The sequence below is a fragment of the Heteronotia binoei genome, chromosome 7 (genome assembly GCF_032191835.1).
Source record: "Heteronotia binoei isolate CCM8104 ecotype False Entrance Well chromosome 7, APGP_CSIRO_Hbin_v1, whole genome shotgun sequence".
Classification (NCBI taxonomy): Eukaryota; Metazoa; Chordata; class Lepidosauria; order Squamata; family Gekkonidae; genus Heteronotia; species Heteronotia binoei.
The window spans coordinates 5,335,359-5,357,217 of NC_083229.1; the positions used below are offsets into that span (position 1 = coordinate 5,335,359).

Below are 21,859 nucleotides of genomic sequence, written 5' to 3' on the forward strand. Positions count from 1 at the left end.
CTCCCTCCCTTTCTCTCTCTCTCCCCCCCCCTCCCCACCCCGCCCCGTTTTATTTCCTCCGTTCCCATATTCCGTTGTCCTCATCGCTCTGTTTGTTTCCCAGTGACTCAGCACATTAAAGAGCTCCTGGAAAGAAACCCTAAGAAGAAGTCCAATTGAGAAAGAAACCCAAGCCCTATATCGAAGACCACGATGGTAGGGGGCCCCCCCGCGGGGCGAGCGCTCCCCGAGCGTCTTCCTCTCCTTAGACGTAGACGCCCAAACTCTGCTTAATTCCTCTGCAAGCTTTTTAATCACTCGCTCATCTTTCTCTTAACATCAGCTTCACGCTCTTTCCCCTCCAATTTAACGCTGGTTTGGGGGGCGGGCCTCTCTCCGAGCGTTCGAGGCCAGGCCGCTGGTCCATCGCTGCTGGCCACGCTTCTTCCGGCCGCGTGCCGACCTTGGGGTTGACCTGTGGGCGAGCGACTTGGCATGAGGCTTGCGTGGGTGCGAGAGAGAGAGAGAGAGCGCACAAAAAATGTGCAACCGTCTCCGTATGGTTGCAAATGTGGCTGGCGGCTCCCATGTGCCCGGAACTGGACAGGCGCTGGTTTGCTTTTGCTCATCTCTGACTGGGCCACGTTCAACGTTGCAGTGCTGGCAAAGGCTCCTTCGCATGGCACGTGGCCGCATGCACCACGATGCCTCAGCTTCTCTGACCACGAACACTGAGAGTGGCACGCCCGTGAGCGTTGGGGGGCCACGCGAATGCTGGCGATTGCAAACCACGTGATGAGTATCGCTATTAAAAATAACGTTTGCCCTGACTTGGATGGCCAAGGCTAGCCCGATCTCGGTGTACCTTGGAAGCTAAGCACGGTCAGCCCTGAGGAGTACTCAGATGGGAGACCTCCAAGGAAGTCCAGGGTTGCTACGCAGAGGCGGGCAGTGGCAAATCACCTCTGTTTGTCTGCTCTGACCTGAATAGCCTGATCTCAAAAGCTAAGCAGGTTGGTCCTGGTTACTATGGAGACATTGGGAGACCACCAAGGAAGTCTAGGGTTGCTACGCAGAGGCGGGCAGTGGCAAGCCACCTCTGTTTGCTCTAACCTGGATGGCCCAGGCTGGCCAAATCTATCTCAGTGTACTTTGGAAGCTAAGCAGGGTCGGCCCCGGTGAGTACTCAGATGGGAGACCACCAAGGAAGTCCAGGGTTGCTACGCAGAGGCAGGCAATGGCAAACCACCTCTGTTTGTCTGCTCTGACCTGAATAGCCTGATCTCAAAAGCTAAGCAGGTTGGTCCTGGTTACTATGGAGACATTGGGAGACCACCAAGCAAGCCCAGGGTTGCTACGCGGAGGCAGGCAATGGCAAACCTCCTCTGTTGGTCTGCTCTGACCTGGACGGCCCAGGCTGGCCCGATCTATCTCAGTGTACTTTGGAAGCTAAGCAGGGTCGCCCCGGTGAGTACTCAGATGGGAGACCACCAAGGAAGTCTAGGGTTGCTACGCAGAGGCGGGCAATGGCAACCACCTCTGTTTGTCTGCTCTGACCTGGACGGCCCAGGCTGGCCTGATCTATCTCAGTGAACTTTGGAAGCTAAGCAGGGTCAGCCCCGGTGAGTACGCAGATGCGAGACCACCAAGGAAGTCTAGGGTTGCTACGCAGAGGCGGGCAATGGCAAACCACCTCTGTTTGCTCTGACCTGGATGGCCCAGGCTGGCCCGATCTATCTCAGTGTACTTTGGAAGCTAAGCAGGGTCAAGCCCTGGTGAGTTCTCAGATGGGAGACCACCAAGGAAGTCCAGGGTTGCTACGCAGAGGCAGGCAATGGCAAACCTCCTCTGTTTGTCTGCTCTGACCTGGACGGCCCAGGCTGGCCTGATCTATCTCAGTGTACTTTGGAAGCTAAGCAGGGTCAGCCCCGGTGAGTACTCAGATGGGAGACCACCAAGGAAGTCTAGGGTTGCTACGCAGAGGCGGGCAATGGCAAACCACCTCTGTTTGTCTGCTCTGACCTGGACGGCCCCGGCTGGCCTGATCTATCTCAGTGTACTTTGGAAGCTAAGCAGGGTCAGCCCCGGTGAGTACTCAGATGGGAGACCACCAAGGAAGTCTAGGGTTGCTACGCAGAGGCGGGCAATGGGAAACCACCTCTGTTTGTCTGCTCTGACCTGGACGGCCCAGGCTGGCCCGATCTATCTCAGTGTACTTTGGAAGCTAAGCAGGGTCAGCCCCGGTGAGTACTCAGATGGGAGACCTCCAAGGAAGTCTAGGGTTGCTACGCAGAGGCGGGCAATGGCAAACCTCCTCTGTTTGTCTGCTCTGACCTGGACGGCCCAGGCTGGCCGATCTATCTCAGTGTACTTTGGAAGCTAAGCAGGGTCGGCCCCGGTGAGTACTCAGATGGGAGACCGCCAATGAAGTCCAGGGTTGCTACGCAGAGGCAGGCAATGGCAAACCTCCTCTGTTTGTCTGCTCTGACCTGGATGGCCCAGGCTGGCCCGATCTATCTCAGTGTACTTTGGAAGCTAAGCAGGGTTGGCCCCGGTGAGTACTCAGATGGGAGACCTCCAAGGAAGTCCAGGGTTGCTACGCAGCGATGGGCAATGGCAAACCTACTCTGTTTGTCTGCTCTGACCTAGACGGCCCAGGCTTGCCCGATCTATCTCAATGTACTTTGGAAGCTAAGCAGGGTCAGCCCCGGTGAGTTCTCAGATGGGAGACCTCCAAGGAAGCTTAGGGTTGCTACGCAGAGGCGGGCAATGGCAAACCACCTCTGTTTCTCTGCTCTGACCTGAATAACCTGATCTTGCAGATCTCAAAAGGTAAGCAGGTTGGTCCTGGTTACTATGGAGACATTGGGAGACCACCAAGCAAGCCAGGGTTGCTACGCAGAGGCAGGCAATGGCAAACCTCCTCTGTTTGTCTGCTCTGACCTGGACGGCCCAGGCTGGCCCGATCTATCTCAGTGTACTTTGGAAGCTAAGCAGGTCAGCCCCGGTGAGTACTCAGATGGGAGACCACCAAGGAAGTCCAGGGTTGCTACACAGAGGCAGGCAATGGCAAACCTCCTCTGTTTGTCTGCTCTGACCTGGACGGCCCAGGCTGGCCCGATCTATCTCAGTGTACTTTGGAAGCTAAGCAGGGTTGGCCCCGGTGAGTACTCAGATGGGAGACCGCCAATGAAGTCCAGGGTTGCTACACAGAGGCAGGCAATGTCAAACCTCCTCTGTTTGTCTGCTCTGACTGGATGGCCCAGGCTGGCCCGATCCTCTCTCAGTGTACTTTGGAAGCTAAGCAGGGTCGGCCCTGGTGAGTACTTGGATGGGAGACCTCCAAGGAAGCTTAGGGTTGCTACGCAGAGGCAGGCAATGGCAAACCTCCTCTGTTTGTCTGCTCTGACTTGGACGGCCCAGGCTGGCCCGATCTATCTCAGTGTACTTTGGAAGCTAAGCAGGGTCAGCCCCGGTGAGTACTCAGATGGGAGACCTCCAAGGAAGTCTACGGTTGCTACGCAGAGGCGGGCAATGGCAAGCCACCTCTGTTTGTCTGCTCTGACCTGAATAACCTGATCTTGCAGCTCTCAAAAGCTAAGCAAGTTGGTCCTGGTTACTATGGAGACATTGGGAGACCACCAAGCAAGCCCAGGGTTGTTACGGAGAGGCAGACAATGGCAAACCTCCTCTGTTTGTCTGCTCTGACCTGGACGGCCCAGGCTGGCCCGATCTATCTCAGTGTACTTTGGAAGCTAAGCAGGGTCAGCCCCGGTGAGTTCTCAGATGGGAGACCACCAAGGAAGTCCAGGGTTGCTACGCAGAGGCGGGCAGTGGCAAACCTCCTCTGTTTGTCTGCTCTGACCCGGGCAGCCTAGATTAGGCCCATCTCAGAAGGTAAGTGCAATAAAACGTGTTTTAAAATGTTGAAAAGAAGAAGGTAAGCGGTTCGTACTTGGATGGGAGACCCCAGAGGAAGGCCCGGGTGGCTGCAAAGAGGCAGGGAACGGTTAAGCACCTCCGTTTGTCTGCCTTTTCTTGGCTAGCCCAGGCTCGTTTGATCTTGTCAGATACTGGAAACTAAGCAGGTTTGACCCCGGTTAGCACCTGGATGGGAGACCCCCTAAAGGAAGTGCAGGATTGCTACGCAGAGGCTGACCACCTCTGCTTGTCTCTTGCCTTGAAAACCCTACAGCGTTGCCATAAATCATCAACACAGAGGTAGGCAATGGGAAACCACGTCTGTTTGTCTGCTCTGGCTTGAATAGCCCAGATTAGGCTGATCTCAGAAGGTAAGTGGTTCTTACTTGGATGGGAGACTGCAGAGAAAGTCCAAGGCAGTGTGGATGAATTCTTTTGCATGGTAACAGAAGGGCTGCTGAGAGCCAGTTTGGCGTAGTGGTTAAGTGCCCGGACTCTTATCTGGGAGAACCGTTGTTTGATTCCTCCACTTGCAGCTGCTGGAATGGCCTTGGGTCAGCCGTAGCTCTCGCAGGACTTGTCCTTGAAAGGAAAGCTGCTGTGAGAGCCCTCTCAGCCCCACCCACCTCACAGGGTGGATCTGAGAGCCAGTTTAGTGTAGCGGTTAAATGTGCAGACTCTTATCTGGGAGAACCAGGTTTGATTCCCCCACTCCTCCACTTGTATCCGCTGGAATGGCCTTGGGTCAGCCATAGCTCTCATAGGAGTTGTCCTTGAAAGGGCATCTTCTGTGAAAGCTCTCTCAGCCCCACCCACCTCGCAGGGGTGTCTGTTGTGGGGGGGAGAAGATGTAGGAGATTGTAAGCTGCTCTGAGTCTCTGATTCAGAGGGAAGGGCGTGGTATAAATCTGCAGTCTTCTTTTTAAAAAAAACAAACTCAGTCCTCACCTAAAATAGAGAGAGGGAAGGGGTTGCAAGCTGTGCTCCCAGGTAACTGAATTGGAGAAAATATCCCCCCCCCCTTTAAAATATTTAATAATCATTAACTAACAATAAAAAAGGTATACAATGTAGGCAATGATAAAACACACAAAGGCGGAAACAGTTACCCATTTACAAAAGACAAGGAGTGTACTGATTAATATAATAAGATTTTGCAATGTACGAAGCGTTTTGCAAGCACATCCGCGTAAAAGGGATCACTGGCTATTTTTTCTAGAATAGGGGACCACTTAGCTGTAAAATTTAGTTGAGCTCGATATGGATCAGCTCGATTTAAACCTGCTGACATTTTGTCCATAGTTATATGGTCCCGAAGCTTGAATAGCCAAGATTCAGAAGCCAGTTGTCAAAGTTTTGGTACCTTTCCATGAATGAGCTAATGCTGACCTTGCAGCAGTTAAGAGCACAATTACCAGAGATATTTTAGCTTGAGACCCGTGTCCCCGCTAAGCTGCAGAGTCTCGTGAGCAAAAATTCTACTTCATGAGCCACTGGCATGGAAGTTTTAGAACATAAGAACATAAGAGAAGCCATGTTTGGATCAGGCCAACGGCCCATCAAGTCCAACACTCTGTGTCACACAGTGGCAAAAAAAATGATATATACACACACACACTGTGGCTAATAGCCACTGATGGACCTCTGCTCCATATTTTTATCTAAACCCCTCTTGAAGGTGGCTATGCTTGTGGCCACCACCACCTCCTGTGGCCGTGAATTCCACATGCATGCTGCTGCATCGGTTAGTTTGCTCTGGGGTCATCCTTCCTAAGCTAAGGCAAAAAAATGGGTGAGCTGGAGGCTAAAAATCTATGCGCTAGCTCACGTTAACTTCGCTTAGAGGGAACGCTGCTTCAGACAGCTTAACGTTGGACCAATTACTAAGGAAAATAACATCAGGATGTAAATAGATCCCAGTAAGCAACCGGGTTGGTCTGAAGCAGTTGAACAAAACAGTAGACAAGAGCACTTTTAAGACCAACTAAGTTTTATTCAGAATGGAAGCTTTCCTACGCCCTTAAGCAGACTTCATCAGACAAAATGGGAATGGCAAGCAGCAGTACTTAATATGTGGGCAGTGTGGAATCACGGGAATGTTTTTAGCGGGTTAAAAGAATCACAGATGGGGATCTGCGTTTGTTAGCGTGGGACAAAACAGGGTTGAAAAAACACTGGAGGGTGATGAAAAAGGCAGACTGCTGTCGTAGGTGCGGGTGCCATAAATCTAGGGTAACATTCTGGCTTCGTTAGTTTAATAGAGGGCATGGCTCCTCAAGAGATTATAAAGGAATAGACGTTTGGATGATATAATTAATAAAGTGCACAATACGGCCCCAAAATAAAATAACGTAAGGGCATTCCCACCAACAGTGCGGGTATGAAAATGTTTCTAGCCTGGGAGGGGTGGGGAAGAAGAAGAAGAAGAAGATATTGGATTTATATCCCGCCCTCCACTCCGAAGAGTCTCAGAGCGGCTCACAATCGCCTTTACCTCCCCCCCCCCCCACAACAGACACCCTGTGAGGTAGATGAAGATATTGGATTTATATCCCGCCCTCCACTCCGAAGAGTCTCAGAGCGGCTCACAATCTCCTTTCCCTTCCTCCCCCCACAACAGCCACCCTGTGAGGTACATGAAGATATTGGATTTATATCCCGCCCTCCACTCCGAAGAGTCTCAGAGCGGCTCACAATCTCCTTTCCCTTCCTCCCCCACAACAGACACCCTGTGAGGTAGATGAAGATATAGGATTTATATCCCGCCCTTCACTCCGAAGAGTCTCAGAGCGGCTCACAATCTCCTTTCCCTTCCTCCCCCCACAACAGCCACCCTGTGAGGTACATGAAGATATTGGATTTATATCCCGCCCTCCACTCCGAAGAGTCTCAGAGCGGCTCACAATCTCCTTTCCCTTCCTCCCCCTACAACAGCCACCCTGTGAGGTACATGAAGATATTGGATTTATATCCCGCCCTCCACTCCGAAGAGTCTCAGAGCAGCTCACAATCTCCTTTACCTTCCTCCCCCCCCACAACAGACACCCTGTGAGGTAGATGAAGATATTGGATTTATATCCCGCCCTCCACTCCAAAGAGTCTCAGAGCGGCTCACAATCTCCTTTCCCTTCCTCCCCACAACAGACACCCTGTGAGGTAGATGAAGATATTGGATTTATATCCTGCCCTCCACTCCGAAGAGTCTCAGAGCAGCTCACAATCTCCTTTACCTTCCTCCCCCCCCACAACAGACACCCTGTGAGGTAGATGAAGATATTGGATTTATATCCCGCCCTCCACTCCAAAGAGTCTCAGAGCGGCTCACAATCTCCTTTCCCTTCCTCCCCCCACAACAGCCACCCTGTGAGGTACATGAAGATATTGGATTTATATCCCGCCCTCCACTCCAAAGAGTCTCAGAGCGGCTCACAATCTCCTTTACCTTCCTCCCCCACAACAGACACCCTGTGAGGTGGGTGGGGCTGAGAGGGCTCTCACAGCATCTGCCCTTTCAAGGACAACCTCTGCCAGAGCTATGGCTGACCAAGGCCATTCCAGCAGGTGCAAGTGGAGGGTGGGGGAATCAAACCCGGTTCTCCCAGATAAGAGTCCACACACTTAACCACTACACCAAACTGGCTCTCCAGGGGACAATAAGTTCCTAGCTTTTCCGCTTGCTTTGAATGTCTGCTGGAATCTTTCCAGCCATCCTGCTGACAATGGAGTGACCCTTCCCCGCTTTTCTCTCCTCCGCTCCCGTGTCGTAACGGAGAACAGAAATACGACCTGTGCTTCCTGGCTATTTTTAGGTTTCTCTTCCTAAATAGAATTCCGCAGAAGTTGCTGACCGAGGTGGGCGGGTGGGCAATGCCACCACCTCCAGCACAGCTGAGTGGAAGAGTCACCAAGCCAGCGGCCGGCGGAAAAAGCGAAGCCCCTTGATCAGTTTGCTGGTGCCCAGCTCTCTGGTGTTGGGTTGCAGCATCCCCAGGAATATAAAAGAGCGGCCCACGGAAAGAGTGAAAGAGGAAACGCTCCCATCCCCTTCTTGTTTTCTGCGCTCCGGATTAAAACAAGGTTGAAAGGAGTGTTTGTTCAGCTTCCCGTATCTGGTTTGGTTGGAGGGCTGGAACCGGAGACTTTCCCACTCTTAGAAAAGGCAAGGAGGTGGGTGTGCTGTAACTTTAGCCTTCGGTTTTCGTGCAGAAGAGCAATTGTGTGTGTCACACAGCAGGGGCCTAGGAGGGCCTGCTACTGGCTGCCACCACTCTGATCAGGGTCTGCGTGGAAGGGCCCAGAGCACCCGACCACTCCTGTCCCTTCCTTATTCGTAAATCCTCTTAACCGTGACCAAGGAAACATGAGGACCCAGGTGTCACGTTCTCGGCCTGCAGGCAGGCGGGAGTCCAAAGCCAGTCCAAGGTCAAAGTTCAGAAAGTCAAGCAGGAGCCAAGTCACCAAAGCCAAATCATAAACCGGAATCAGAAGTCAGTGTCCAAAAGCCAAAGGGTCAGGGTGCCCAGGAATTCAAGCAGGTCGGAATCAGGAAGGAGCGTAGATGCAAGCCAGAGAATAGACTTGTTGCTTCCAGGAGGTTACCAGGTCCTGGGTGGGAGTTATATGGTAGCCTCAATCAGTCTGTTCCCTGGGTAGCAGCGACTCTGCTAGAACTCAGGGCTGAGAGATCTGAAGCATCAGCGTACCTCATGTCTTTGCTCTGAAAGTTCTTTCTGGAGCCTGCTTCGAACTCTTGAGATGGGAGGGGGAGAGCTTGGAGGAGATTGATTGTCAACAACCAGCACCAGTGCCTGGAATGTGGGGAGAGTGATTGATGGGCCAGCTGCTGATTGTTCGACTGAGGAGCTGGTTGGCAACTCTTCCAGGTCTGTTAACCCTTCCAGCTCCCCCTCGTAAGGGCTCATGACACCAGGCAGGATAACGAAGAAGAAGAAGAAGACGACTGCAGATGTATACCCCATCCTTCTCTCTGAATCAGAGTCTCAGAGCGGCTTGCAATCGCCGTTATCTTCCTCCCCCGCAACAGACACCCTGTGAGGTGGGTGGGACTGAGAGAGCTCTCCCAGAAGCTGCCCTTTCAAGGACAGCTCTGCGAGAGCTATGGCTAACCAAGGCCATTTCAGCAGGTGCAAGTGGAGGAGGGGGAAATCAAACCTGGTTCTTCCAGAGAAGAGTCCGCACACTTAACCACTACACCAGACTGGCTCTCAACAAAAGGAGTTTATTATTAGTGCTCTAATACAATAAGTGGGTGATAAAGATCTAGTACTATAGTGAATATGAAAACAGCAAAGATGGGTGCAAATAAATAGAAGCCCTAACACAACTAACTAGACATTCCCTGCTACTAATACCAAAACTCACCACCTCCCTTGGGTGAGGGATCTCTTCCCAGCTGCAGGCTCTCTAGACTGCAGCCTGCCTCCAGCTTAGCTTTCCAGAGAGAGAACATCCCTGCCGGCAGCCTCTCCAGGAAAGAACACACCCTGTCTGTGCTTGGCCCTTTTATGCTCTCCTCTCACTTCCCACCCCTCTCTGGGCCAGTTATCCCTCCAGAACCTTGCCACCCAATCAGAGGGACAGAAGGGATCCTGTGAAATGTCGGCTTTCAGTAGTAACTCCTAGGCAGGCTTCTCTGGGGCCTGCAGGCCTCACTAGGCCCAGGATCATGGCAGTGTGAAACAGGGCTGGCATCAGCATCCCTTCTGAAGTGGGGCAGCTGCTCAGGGCCCATGGCTTCTGGTGGGGCCCATTGCTGCTGTCTCCCTGCTCATGCATCTCCTGGAACGCCTGCCTGGGGGCGCTCTGTCACCCGGGCTCCCAGCTAGTGTGCTGTTGGGGAACGGCAGGGCCACAAAGAAAGCATCAGTGTCCCTGTTCAGGGTTGCCACGTCCAGTGTTCCCTGTAGGCTTCCCAAATCCCCCGCCTACCCGGGGGACCCCCGATTTGGAGCCTTCTCCCCCTGCTCGCCAAAAATCCGGAAAGCGGGGGGGGGGGGTATGGCGGCCCTTCCCACCCAGCCCCGATCCCGGCAGCTTCTCCTTGTCCTTCCCTTCCCACCCAGCCCTGATCCCAGGAGCTTCTCCTTGCCCTTCCCACCCAGCCCCGATCCCAGCAGCTTCTCCTTGCCCTTCCCTTCCCACCCAGCCCCGATCCCAGGAACTTCTCCTTGCCCTTCCCTTCCCTTCCCACCCAGCCCCGATCCCAGCAGCTTCTCCTTCCCTTCCCACCCAGCCCTGATCCCAGCAGCTTCTCCTGTGAATTTAGGGGGAGGTGTTTGTGAGTTTCCTGCATTGTTCAGGGGGTTGGACTAGATGACCCTGGAAGTCCCTTCCAACTCCAGGATTCTATGAAATTGGGTTCTCCTTCCTTGGAGGTTTTGAAACAGAGGCTAGGTGGCCATGTGACAGTGATGAAGATCCTGTGAATTTAGGGGGAGGTGTTTGTGAGTTCCCTGCATTGTGCAGGGGGTTGGACTAGATGACCCTGGAGGTCCCTTCTAACTCTAGGGCTTTCTGTGACTTTCTATCTTCTATTTGACAGCCCTCCTAGTGCTTGAAGATGGTGCTGATAGCACCTGTTGTCCTTGAAAGGGCAGCTGCTGTGGGAGCCCTCTCCAGCGCCACCCACCTCACAGGGTATCTGTTGTTGGGGGGGAGGAAGGTAAAGGAGATTGTGAGCCACTCTGAGACTCTTCGGAGTAGGGTTCCCAAATCCCCCGCTAGGCCTGGAGACTCCAGATTTGGAGCCTCCTCCCCCCGCTGGCCATAAAAGGGAAAGCGGGGGGGGAGGGAGGAGAACGGCAGCCAGAGCTCTTCCGTGTTCTCAGGCTGCTTCCCGCCCCCAGTCAGCTGGCCGGTGAAGGGAGGGGAGCCCAGCCACGCCCCCAAAGGACCATGTGCCTTTGCACCTCCGGAGGTGAGTGAGTTCTGTCTCCTGCATCAGATTTCCCAGAAACGGGGGGGGGGGGGAGGGGGTGGAGAGGGAAACGTCTTCTCATAGGGTATAATGGGGAATTGATCTGGAGGTTTCGGGGGCTCTGGGGGAGCTGTTTTTTGAGGTAGAGGCACCAAATTTTCAATATAGTATCTAGTGCCTCTCCCCAAAGTATCCCCCAAATTTCAAAACGATTGGACCAGGGGGTCCAATTCTATGAGCCCCAAAAGAAGGTGCCCTTATCCTTCATTATTTCCTATGGAAGGAAGACATTTAAAAAGGTGTGCTGTCCCTTTAAATGTGATGGCCAGAACTCTCTTGGAGTTCAGTTATGCTTGTCACACTCTTGTTCCTGGCTCCGCCCCAATGTCTCCTGGTCCACCCCCAAAGTCTCCTGGCTCCACCCCCAAAGTCCCCAGATATTTCTTGAATTGGTCTTGGCAACCCTACTTCGGAGTGAAGGGCGGGATATAAATCCAATATCTTCATCTACCTCACAGGGTGCCTGTTGTGAAGGAGGGAGATAAAGGAGATTGTGAGCCGCTCTGAGACTCTTCGGAGTGGAGGGCGGGATATAAATCCAATATCTTCATCTACCTCACAGGGTGTCTGTTGTGGGGGAGGAAGGGAAAGGAGATTGTGAGCCCCTCTGAGACTCTTCGGAGTGGAGGGCGGAATATAAATCCAATATCTTCATCTTCTTCTGGGGCAAGAAGGGAGGCCTGGTGGTGAGCACGGGGAGGGGAGCTGGCTACTTTCTCCCCACGCCCCTCAAAAACCTGTAGCCCGCCGAGTGAAGTAGCTCTGCATGGGGCAGCTCAAAAGGCGGCGACCCTGTTGCAGAAAACATGAATGAGGGGTGAGCACTGGCTCCGTTGTGCCAAGAGTATCGCAAAGCTTAGGACACCCAGTTTCCCCCATGGACGGAACAAGGCACGTTTGCAAAGAGGCCCTCTGCCAGTTGCCCTTCCCAGACCCCAGATTTTGGGGTGGGGCACTCCGGTGCCTTGCCTGCAGAAGCGACGGGAGCATCCGACGTCCTGAATGTTGCTGCGGCGGCGGAACAAAGGCTGAAGTTGACCTGGGTTCTCAACCAGAGGAAAAGCAATTAACGGAGACTCGGACTTCCGTGCCTCCCAGCGGGCAGGAATTAATCCCCCATCTCTCTGCGAGCGGTCGTGCAAAGCGTGTTTTAATTAAATGAACGGTGCGTCCGTCCGGAGGAGGAAAGGCGGAGGAGGGCAGGCTGGGCCATTTCTGATCCTAATCTGGGGAAATGCAAAACAGCCTCTGCTTCTGTCCTCTCCTCACCATTTAATAGTTCTGTGGAAGGTCTAAAAATGGGGAAGGCCCAGGCCAGTTATCAGACTCAGGAATAATCATAGAATCATATAGTTGGAAGGGACCTCCAGAGTCATCGAGACCAACCCCTTGCACAGTGCAGGAAATTCACAAATACCTGCCCCTAAATTCACAGGAGCCTCATTACAGTCAGATGGCTATCTAGCCTCTGTTTAAAAACTTCCAGGGAAGGAGAGCCCACCACCTCCCGAGGAAGCCTTGATGCTTGGCGTCCTCATGAAAAGGGAATCATAGTATCATAGAGTTGGGAAGGGATCTCTAGGGTCATCTAGTCCAACCCCTGCACAATGCAGGAAACTCACAAATACCTCCCCCTAAATTCACAGGATCTTCCTTGCTGCCAGATGGCCATCTAGCCTCTGTTTAAAAACCTCCAAGGAAGGAGAGCCCACCACCTCCTGAGTTGAAGGGACCTCCAGGGTCATCTAGTCCAACTCCCTGCACAATGCAGGAAACTCACAAACACCTCCCCCTAAATTCAAAGAATCTTCATTGCTGTCAGATGGCCATCTAGCCTCTGCTTAAAAACCTCCAAGGAAAGGGAGCCCACCACCTCCCAAGGAGGAAGCCTATTCCACTGAGGAACTGCTTTAACAGTCAGGAAGTTCTTCCTAATCATAGTCACAGAGCTGGAAGGGACCTCCAGGGTCATCTAATCCAACCCCCCGCACAATGCAGGAAACTCACAAACACCTCCCCCTAAATTCACAGGATCTGCATCGCTGTCAGGTGGCCATCAGGCCTCTGTTGAAAAACCTCCAAGGAAGGAGAGCCCACCATCTCCCAAGGAGGAAGCCTGTTCCACTGAGGAACCGCTCTAACGGTCAGGAAGTTCTTCCTAATGTTTAGCTGGAAACTCTTTTGATATGTGTACATGACTTGCATCATGCTGCCAGTACGGTAGCCCGGGTGCCATAAGAACTCCTTTCAGTCCTCAGATCTGGAATGGGGGTGTGTCAGGTGTTGTACAAACCGAAGGCTCTCTCCACCCCCCACCCCCCCCCCCCAAAAAAACCTGCATTTTGTTGCACAGTCTACAAAAATGGGAAAGGAGGCGGGAGTGAAGAAAGGTTGTTCCAGAACCTCTAGCTTTTCCACAAACTGAAGCCACACCATAAGAATATAAGAGAAGCCATGTTGGATCAGGCCAATGGCTCTTCCAGTCCAACACTCTGTGTCACACAGTGGCCCAAAAAAACCCAGGCACCATCGGGAGGCCCATCAGTGGGGCCAGAACACTAGAAGCTCTCCCACTGTCCCCCACCCCCAGCACCAAGAATACAGAACATCACTGCCCCAGACATGAGAACATAAAAGAAGCCATGTTGGATCAGACCAGTGGCCCATCCAGTCCAACACTCTGTGTCACACATAAGAACATAAGAGAAGCCATGTTGGATCAGGCCAATGGCCCATCCAGTCCAACACTCTGTGACACACATAAGAACCTAAGAGAAGCCATGTTGGATCAGGCCAGTGGCCCCTCCAGTCCAACACTCTGTGTCACACATAAGAACATAAGAGAAGCCATTTTGGATCAGGCCAGTGGCCCATCCAGTCCAACACTCTGTGTCACACATAAGAACATAAGAGAAGCCATGTTGGATCAGGCCAATGGCCCATCCAGTCCAACACTCTGTGTCACACATAAGAACATAAGAGAAGCCATGTTGGATCAGGCCAGTGGCCCATCCAGTCCAACGCTCTGTGTCACACATAAGAACATAAGAGAAGCCATGTTGGATCAGGCCAGTGGCCCATCCAGTCCAACACTCTGTGTCACACATAAGAACATAAGAGAAGCCATGTTGGATCAGACCAATAGCCCATCCAGTCCAACACTCTGTATCACACAGTGGCCAAAAAAACCAGGCGCCATCAGGAGGTCCATCGGTGGGGCCAGGACACCAGAAGACCTCCCACTGTGCCCCCCTCCCAAGCACCAAGAATACAGAGCATCACTTGCCCCAGATAGAGAGTTCCATCAATACGCTGTGGCTAATAGCCACTGATGGACCTCAGCTCCATATCCACCTCCCTTTTGCAAGTTGCCGCAGTTGTAGCAACCAATTGCACCCGGAATTCTCCTTTGCAATGTCAGTCCACAACACCCTCCACAAGCCAGCCTGGAAGATGGGGCTGTACTTACAGTATCTCTGTACATCAGCCATGGCTCCTCAGAAGCAAAAAAACCCCCCCCTTCAAATTGCTGAGAATCCGTGGCTGCAGAGATGCAAAGCTCCAGTAAGCCCTGTGGAGTCTTCCTGCTGGAGCAGACACCTGGGATCTGTTCTCCTCTCCCCACCCTCCTGCCCGACATTTCTGGACCTGCCCCCTCTCCTCTGAGTAGGGCCTCGTCAGCTTGACAGGCCCATCCCCAAAAGCAGAACAAGACAAGCAGAACAGACAAGGTTTCATGTAGACAGTCAGCAGAGGGACGGTCCTTCTGACTGCCTTCCCCAAGAGACCTCGCTTTGGTTCCTCGTAGGCTTCTGTTGTGATGGACAACCGCTGGGGGGGAAGCTGCTGCAAATCTGGAAGATTTTCATGCGCTTTTAGGTTCAGCTAGACAAAGTAAGAAGAAGGCCGAGCGCAAAAGAATAGATGCTTTTGAGCTGTGGTGCTGGAGAAGACTCTTGAGAGTCCCTTGGACTGCAAGAAGATCCAATCAGTCAGTCCGACCCAGACTGTTCCCTGGAAGGTCAGATGCTGAAGCTTAAATACTTTGGTCACCAAAGGAGAAGGGAGCACTCCGTGGAGAAGACCCTGATGCTGGGAAAGACAGAAGGCAAAAGAAGAAGGGGACGGCAAAAGACGAGATGGCTGGACAGCGTTACTGATGTCACTACCACGAATTTGAGAGGATAGTCTAAGACAGGAGGGCCTGGCGTGACTTGGTCCACGAGGTCGCAAAGAGTCGGACTCGACTGCGCGACTGAACAACAACAGGCGAGGTCAAATTGCCTGTCTGCCCCATTCATGCAGAAAGAAAGGGGAGACCTTTTTGTATTAAAAGATACGTGCGCAGAACAAAATTTCCCCCTTGTGTCTGCCTTCCCTGTAGTTTGTCATTCTAGGCTGCAGGAAAAAAGGACTTCAGGGACTTTTCTGCATTCTCCTTTTCAGCACTTGAAAGAGGAGAGCACGATAGTAGGCTTGAAACTCAACATCAAGAAAACTAAGATCATGGCATCCGGCCCCATCACGCCTTGGCAAATAGAAGGGGAAGACACGGAAGTAGCGACAGACTTCACATTTCTGGGATCCAAGATCAGTGCAGATGGTGACTGCAGCCATGAAATTAAAAGACGTTTGCTCCTTGGGAGGACAGCTATGGCGAACCTGGGCAGTATAATAAAAAGTAGAGACATCACCCTGCGAACAAAAGTCCATACAGTCAAAGCTGTGGTATTCCCAGTAGTAATGTATGGCTGTGAGAGTTGGACCATAAGGGAAGGCTGAGCGCAGAAGAATAGATGCTTTCAAGCTGTGGTGCTGGAGAAGACGCTTGAGAGTCCCTTGGACTTCAAGAAGATCCAGTCAGTCAGTCCTAAGGGAAATCAACCCTGACTGTTCCCTGGAAGATCAGATGCTGAAGCTCAAATCCTTTGGCCACCCAATGAGAAGGGAGCACTCCCTGGAGAAGACCCTGATGCTGGGAAAGACAGAAGGCAAAAGAAGAAGGGGACGGCAAAAGATGAGATGGCTGGACAGTGTTACTGACGTAACAAAAACATGAATTTGAGCAGACTTCGGAGGATGGTGGAAGACAGGAGGGCCTGGCATGACTTTGTCCATGGGGTCGCAAAGAGTCGGACTCGACTGTGCGACTGAACAACAACAAAGTTCCTGTTTCTTGGGGTGAGGGTGTGGGGCAGGTTTCTGTTCTTCAAGTGTTTACCTCCCTCTACTGGTCAGTTTGATATGAAACCAGTTTATGTCCTGTGTGTGACCTCATAGACTTAAAACTGCAGGTTTTTATGCCAGACTTCAACCAGGGTAATATCGAATAGACCGTTAGAGGGAAAAAACACATGTGGAACAGAATAACACACACACACCGCCGAAGAAACATGAATTTGCAAGCAAGGAAAATCAGGATGTGGAAAAGTTGGTAAATGGAAGTATTTGGACAGGGGTGGCCAAACAGCAGCTTTGGAGCCACAGGTGGCTTTTTCACACATATTGTGTGGCTCTCGAAGCCCCCACTGTCCCTTCAGCCAGCTTGGAGAAGGCATTCGGCTTTTTAAATCACTTCTCCAAGCCAAGCTAGCTGGTGGCAGGGGTTGTTTTGTAGAAAAACAGGCGATGGAGCTCATCCAGGGATTGTTATTCAGTGGGCAAGGCAGGGAGGAGGAGGGGGAACCCTCAGAAAGGTTCGGGTGCTGTGCTCCTGTGAGCTCCCGCTGAATTCAAGGCCTGGCTGATGGCTTAAAGAGTGCATTTAAAGTTGCTTTCTTTCCACCTCTTTCTCCCCTCACCTCCATCTATTTTCCTTCCCTCCCTCCCTCCAACATCTGACGTTCATTCTATGTGGCTCTTACATTAAGAAGAAGAAGAAGAAGATATTGGATTTATATCCCGCCCTCCACTCCGAAGAGTCTCAGAGCGGCTCACAATCTCCTTTACCTTCCTCCCCCACAACAGACACCCTGTGAGGTGGGTGGGGCTGGAGAGGGCTCTCACAGCAGCTGCCCTTTCAAGGACAACCTCTGCCAGAGCGATGGCTGACCCAAGGCCATGCTAGTAGGTGCAAGTGGAGGAGTGGGGAATCAAACCCGGTTCTCCCAGATAAGAGTCCGCACACTTAACACACTACACCAAACTAAGCAAGTTTGGCCACCCCTGTATTTGGAGAAAGCTTCCAAATCACACCCCTTGGGTCCAGCATACCTGAAAGGCCACCTTATGGCAACCCTGTGGGGTTTTCAAGGCAAGAGACTGTCAGGGGTGGCTTTGCCCTTGCCTGCCTCTGCGTAGCCACCCTGGTATTCCTTGGGAGTCTCCCATCCAAGTCCCAGCCAGGGCTCACCTGTTCAACTTACCTGATCTGGTGAGACTGAGCTAGTCTGGGCCATCCAGGCTTCTCCGTCTTCGCAATATATTATTTTGTCTGAAGAGGGTGCGGGGGGGGGGAGCAGAAATACCATTTCCCTCAAAGAATCAATATTCTTTTTTTTTTTTTTTGCGTTTTGTGTGTTCGTGCGCGCCTGTGCCTGGAAGTCATAACGAGTTCTGGCAACTCCCACTGGGGCCAGGAGGGACGTTCAGAGAAGTGGCTCGATAGAGCCTGCCTCAGCCTCCCATTCCTGGTATTCCAAGGTGGTCTCCCATCCAAGGGCTTGCTAGAGTCGGCCCTCCTTGGCTTCTGGGATTGGGCTTGCCTGAGCTATCCAGGTCAGGGGAAAGAATAATTTATATATATATACACGTTTATTTCAAAGATTTCAGGTTTTCACGGCTGGTAACATCATCAGGGTTTGTAGAATCTTTCGGGCTCAAGTGCCGTGTTCTACTGGAGAAAGTTTTTCTTCGAGACGTTTCGTTCTCAGCTGCGGAGAACATCCTCAGTGGCGTTGCAGCCGGAGCAGGCGCTCTGACCTTCTTGGCTGCAACCGGAGCAGGTGCTCTGACCTTCTGATCTCCATGCACAGCAGCCAAGAGGGTCAGAGTGCCTGCTCCGGCTGCAACGCCACTGAGGATGTTCTCCGCAGCTGAGAACGAAACGTCTGGAAGAAAAACTTTCTCCAGTGGAACACGGCACTTGAGCCCGAAAGATTCTACAAACCCTGATGAAGTTTATTTCAATAAACAGATTAACATTCTGGATCATAGTCAAAATAATAACCAAAAGTATGATCCAACAAAAGTCAGCTAGTCATAGAGATGTGAAGGCCCGGGGGAAAAAAAAAACGGAAAAAATTTGGGGGAAAACCGGTTTTTCCTCTGAAGCCTCTTGCTGTTTTTCTGAAAAACTAAAAAAATTGAAAAAAAAGAAAAGAAATTGATTATGGAATGTTTTATTTTAACATGATGAATGGTTTAAAAAATTTTTTTATTTAATACTGTGGAGAGGAAATATGAATAATTGTTACTTTCGAATTTTTTTAAAAAATTGTGGAGGTTTTTTTGTCTGTTCCACATAAACTGGTAAACAGTTCAGGAGATCGTTGCTCCATTTGTTACAATTACGAATAAATATTATTTTAAAATTAAATACTTTTTGTAATAATTGTTTGGATACGCTATATTTTTAATATGCTAGTTGTGATAATTTCTTGCCAAGTAAAATTGCCCATAGTCGTATTTTGTGTTCCTAAAGTAACAGAATGACTTTTAGTCCGGAAAAGAAAAAAGAAGGGCGAATGTAACATTTTTTTTTCAATTTTTCCAAAAATTTCCATTTCCCCCCGTTTTTTCCCGAACTTCAAAATTTCTGGAAATTTTACATCTCTAGCTAGTCACAAATAAGCATCCAAATGAACCACAAGTACAAACAGTGCAAAATCAAATTAAAAACAAATCAATGCCAGACCGGTATATTATGTGCGATTGAACCAAAATTCCCGCAAGAAAAATAATCTAGAAAAGGGCACCACTTAGCTAAAATAGCTGACCTTCGATCTGAAATATGCCCCGCCTTCTAAACTATGTGTAATTTTGTCCAATAATAATAATAATAATAAATTTTATTTATACCCCACCTTCCAGTTTGGTGTAGTGGTTAAGTGCGTAGACTCTTATCTGGGAGAACCGGGTTTGATTCCCCACTCCTCCATTTGCACCTGCTAGCATGGTCTTGGGTCAGCCATAGCCCTGGCAGAGGTTGTCCTTGAAAGGGCAGCTGCTGTGAGAGTCCTCTCAGCCCCACCCACCTCACAGGGTGTCTGTTGTGGGGGAGGAAGGGAAAGGAGATTGTGAGCCGCTCTGAGACTCTTCGGAGAGGAGGGCAGGATATAACTCCAATATCTTCTTCTTCTTCTTCTCCCTGCCAAGGCAGGCTCAGGGCAGCTTACAAGACATGGTACCGATACCATGACATAACAATAAAATCAGAATAATACAGTTAAAATACAATTCATAAATTTAAGTTAAATAAATAATCTAAAAACCAGTGTAAATTAATGGTGCTACAATCTCAGTACATATATAAAAATGGCTTGATGTCATTGCCAAGGTTCCACCTTAGAAAGCAAGTTGGAAGAGGGCGGTTTTACAAGCCCTACGGAACTGGTTAAGATCCCGTAGGGCCCGCACCTCCTCCGGCAGCTGGTTCCACCATTGGGGAGCCATTATTGAAAAGGCCTGCTCCCTTGTTGTTTTTAACTTGGCCTCCTTTGGCCCAGGGATTTTCAAAAGATTTTGTGAACTAGATCTCAGTGCTCTCTGGGGAACGTATGGAGAGAGACGGTCCCTAAGGTAGGCAAAATACTCCCAGCATTTGCTTAACCAGGCCACCAATGAAGGAATTGAATTCTGTCTCCAGTGTAATGCAATAGAATACTTAGCTGCAAAGAAATCAACTCCTTTAATTCAGAAAGTCTAAAATCATCCCACATGTTTAGGAGACAAATTTTAGGGGATAATGGAATCCTCACTCCCGTAATATAGAAAGAACTTGTGTAGTTTACCGTCACAAGATGGCCACTCGTTTAGGTGGCTATAAAAGGAGATTAAACAGAAGAAGACGACGACATTAGATATTCTGCCCCCCACTCAGAGTCTCAGAGCGGCCTACAATCTCCTTCCTCCCTCACAATAAACACCCTGTGAGGTGGGTGGGGTTGAGAGGGCTCTCACAGCAGCTGCCCTTTCAAGGACAAGCTCTGCCAGAGCTATGGCTGACCCAAGGCCATTCCAGCAGCTGCAAGTGGAGGAGTGGGGAATCAAACCCGGTTCTCCCAGATAAGAGAGCTCTGGCTGACCCAAGGCCATTCCAGCAGGTGCAAGTGGAGGAGTGGGGAATCAAACCCGGTTCTCCCAGATAAGGGAGCTCTGGCTGACCCCGGGCCATTCCAGCAGCTGCAAGTGGAGAAGTGGGGAATCAAACCCTGTTCTCCCAGATAAGGGAGCTCTGGCTGACCCCGGGCCATACCAGCAGCTGCAAGTGGAGAAGTGGGGAATCAAACCCAGTTCTCCCAGATAACAGAGCTCTGGCTGACCCAAGGCCATTCCAGCAGCTGCAAGTGGAGGAGTGAGGAACCAAACCCGGTTCTCCCAGATAAGAGAGCTCTGGCTGACCCAAGGCCATTCCAGCAGGTGCAAGTGGAGGAGTGGGGAATCAAACCCGGTTCTCCCAGATAAGATTGCTCTGGCTGACCCCAGGCCATTCCAGCAGCTGCAAGTGGAGGAGTGGGGAATCAAACCCGGTTCTCCCAGATAAGAGAGCTCTGGCTGACCCAAGGCCATTCCAGCAGCTGCAAGTGGAGGAGGGGGGAATCAAACCCGGTTCTCCCAGATAAGAGAGCTCTGGCTGACCCAAGGACATTACAGCAGGTGCAAGTGGAGGAGTGGGGAATCAAACCCAGTTCTCCCAGATAAGGGAGCTCTGGCTGACCCCGGGCCATTCCAGCAGCTGCAAGTGGAGGAGTGGGGAATCAAACCCAGTTCTCCCAGATAAGAGAGCTCTGGCTGACCCCGGGCCATTCAAGTAGCTGCAAGTGGAGGAGTGGGGAATCAAATCCGGTTCTCCCAGATAAGAGAGCTCTGGCTGACCCAAGGCCATTCCAGCAGCTGCAAGTGGAGGAGGTAGGGAATCAAACCCGGTTCTCCCAGATAAGAGTCCACTCACTTAACCACTACACCAAACTGGTTCTACTTGAGGTAAGTCAATGACCATTAACCGTGGCAATTAAATGGAACCTCCAAATTCAGAGGCGATTCGGAGGGAGGGGGCAGCTCTCGTCGGACGATTCCTAGTTCAATGCCCACATCTCCAGCTATAAGTTAATCAGGAGACCTCCTAGAGAGCAGCCTATCTAGGCAATGCTGACCATGGTAGAATGAAGGACGGCTGTTCCAGGTGTTCATGTAGGAGGAAATATATTTAAAACATTAGCACTCTATCTTAAAGGTGCTTTCTTTGTATTTCTCCCATGGGATCCAAGGAACTGGGCAAAGGAAGCTCTGGCTCTTTCCTTCCTTCTCAGGGGGGGGCCAGGAGGGGGAGGAGCCTCAGCCAATAGAAGGAAAAGAGGCTTGGCTCAGTGGCTTCACTGTGCGATTGAGAGCGCCTGACAAAGCAAGCTATCCCTCCCTTCCTCCTCAAGGGAGGAGCCTCAGCCAATGGAGAAAATAGAGGCTTTGTTCTTGTAACTCCTGTGCGATTGAGCAAGCCTGGCAAAGCGAGCTGTGATTCAGAAGGAAGCAAGAGAGAGGGAGAAGGAAGCGGATGATAGCCATTTGCTCGGAAACCTTTGAGGAAACCTTTGGGTGCCTGATGTTGGCCCACCGGGCTGCACGTTTGACACCCTGCTCTAGTAAGTTCAAACCCCGAAAATCTTGCTGCTCTCTAAAGTGTTCCTGGCCTTGGGTCTAGTTGTCCTACAGCAGGCCAATATGGCTCTCCTCTGAAAGTAATGCTGGGTTAGACGATGCGAGACGGCTTCATGTGTCCACCTGCTGGTGGATTCCGGAATACCT

At 51.2% G+C, this 21,859-nt stretch overlaps 1 protein-coding gene across 1 annotated transcript in view; it reads left to right on the forward strand.

The window, feature by feature from the left end:
* The window catches only part of LOC132574920 (rho GTPase-activating protein 39-like), a 357,248-nt gene that overhangs the window by 316,012 nt on the left and 19,377 nt on the right, over window positions 1–21,859 (forward strand). The window contains 2 exon segments of the mRNA XM_060243173.1: window positions 104–151; window positions 154–195. Coding sequence (XP_060099156.1) covers window positions 104–151; window positions 154–195 — 90 coding nt within the window.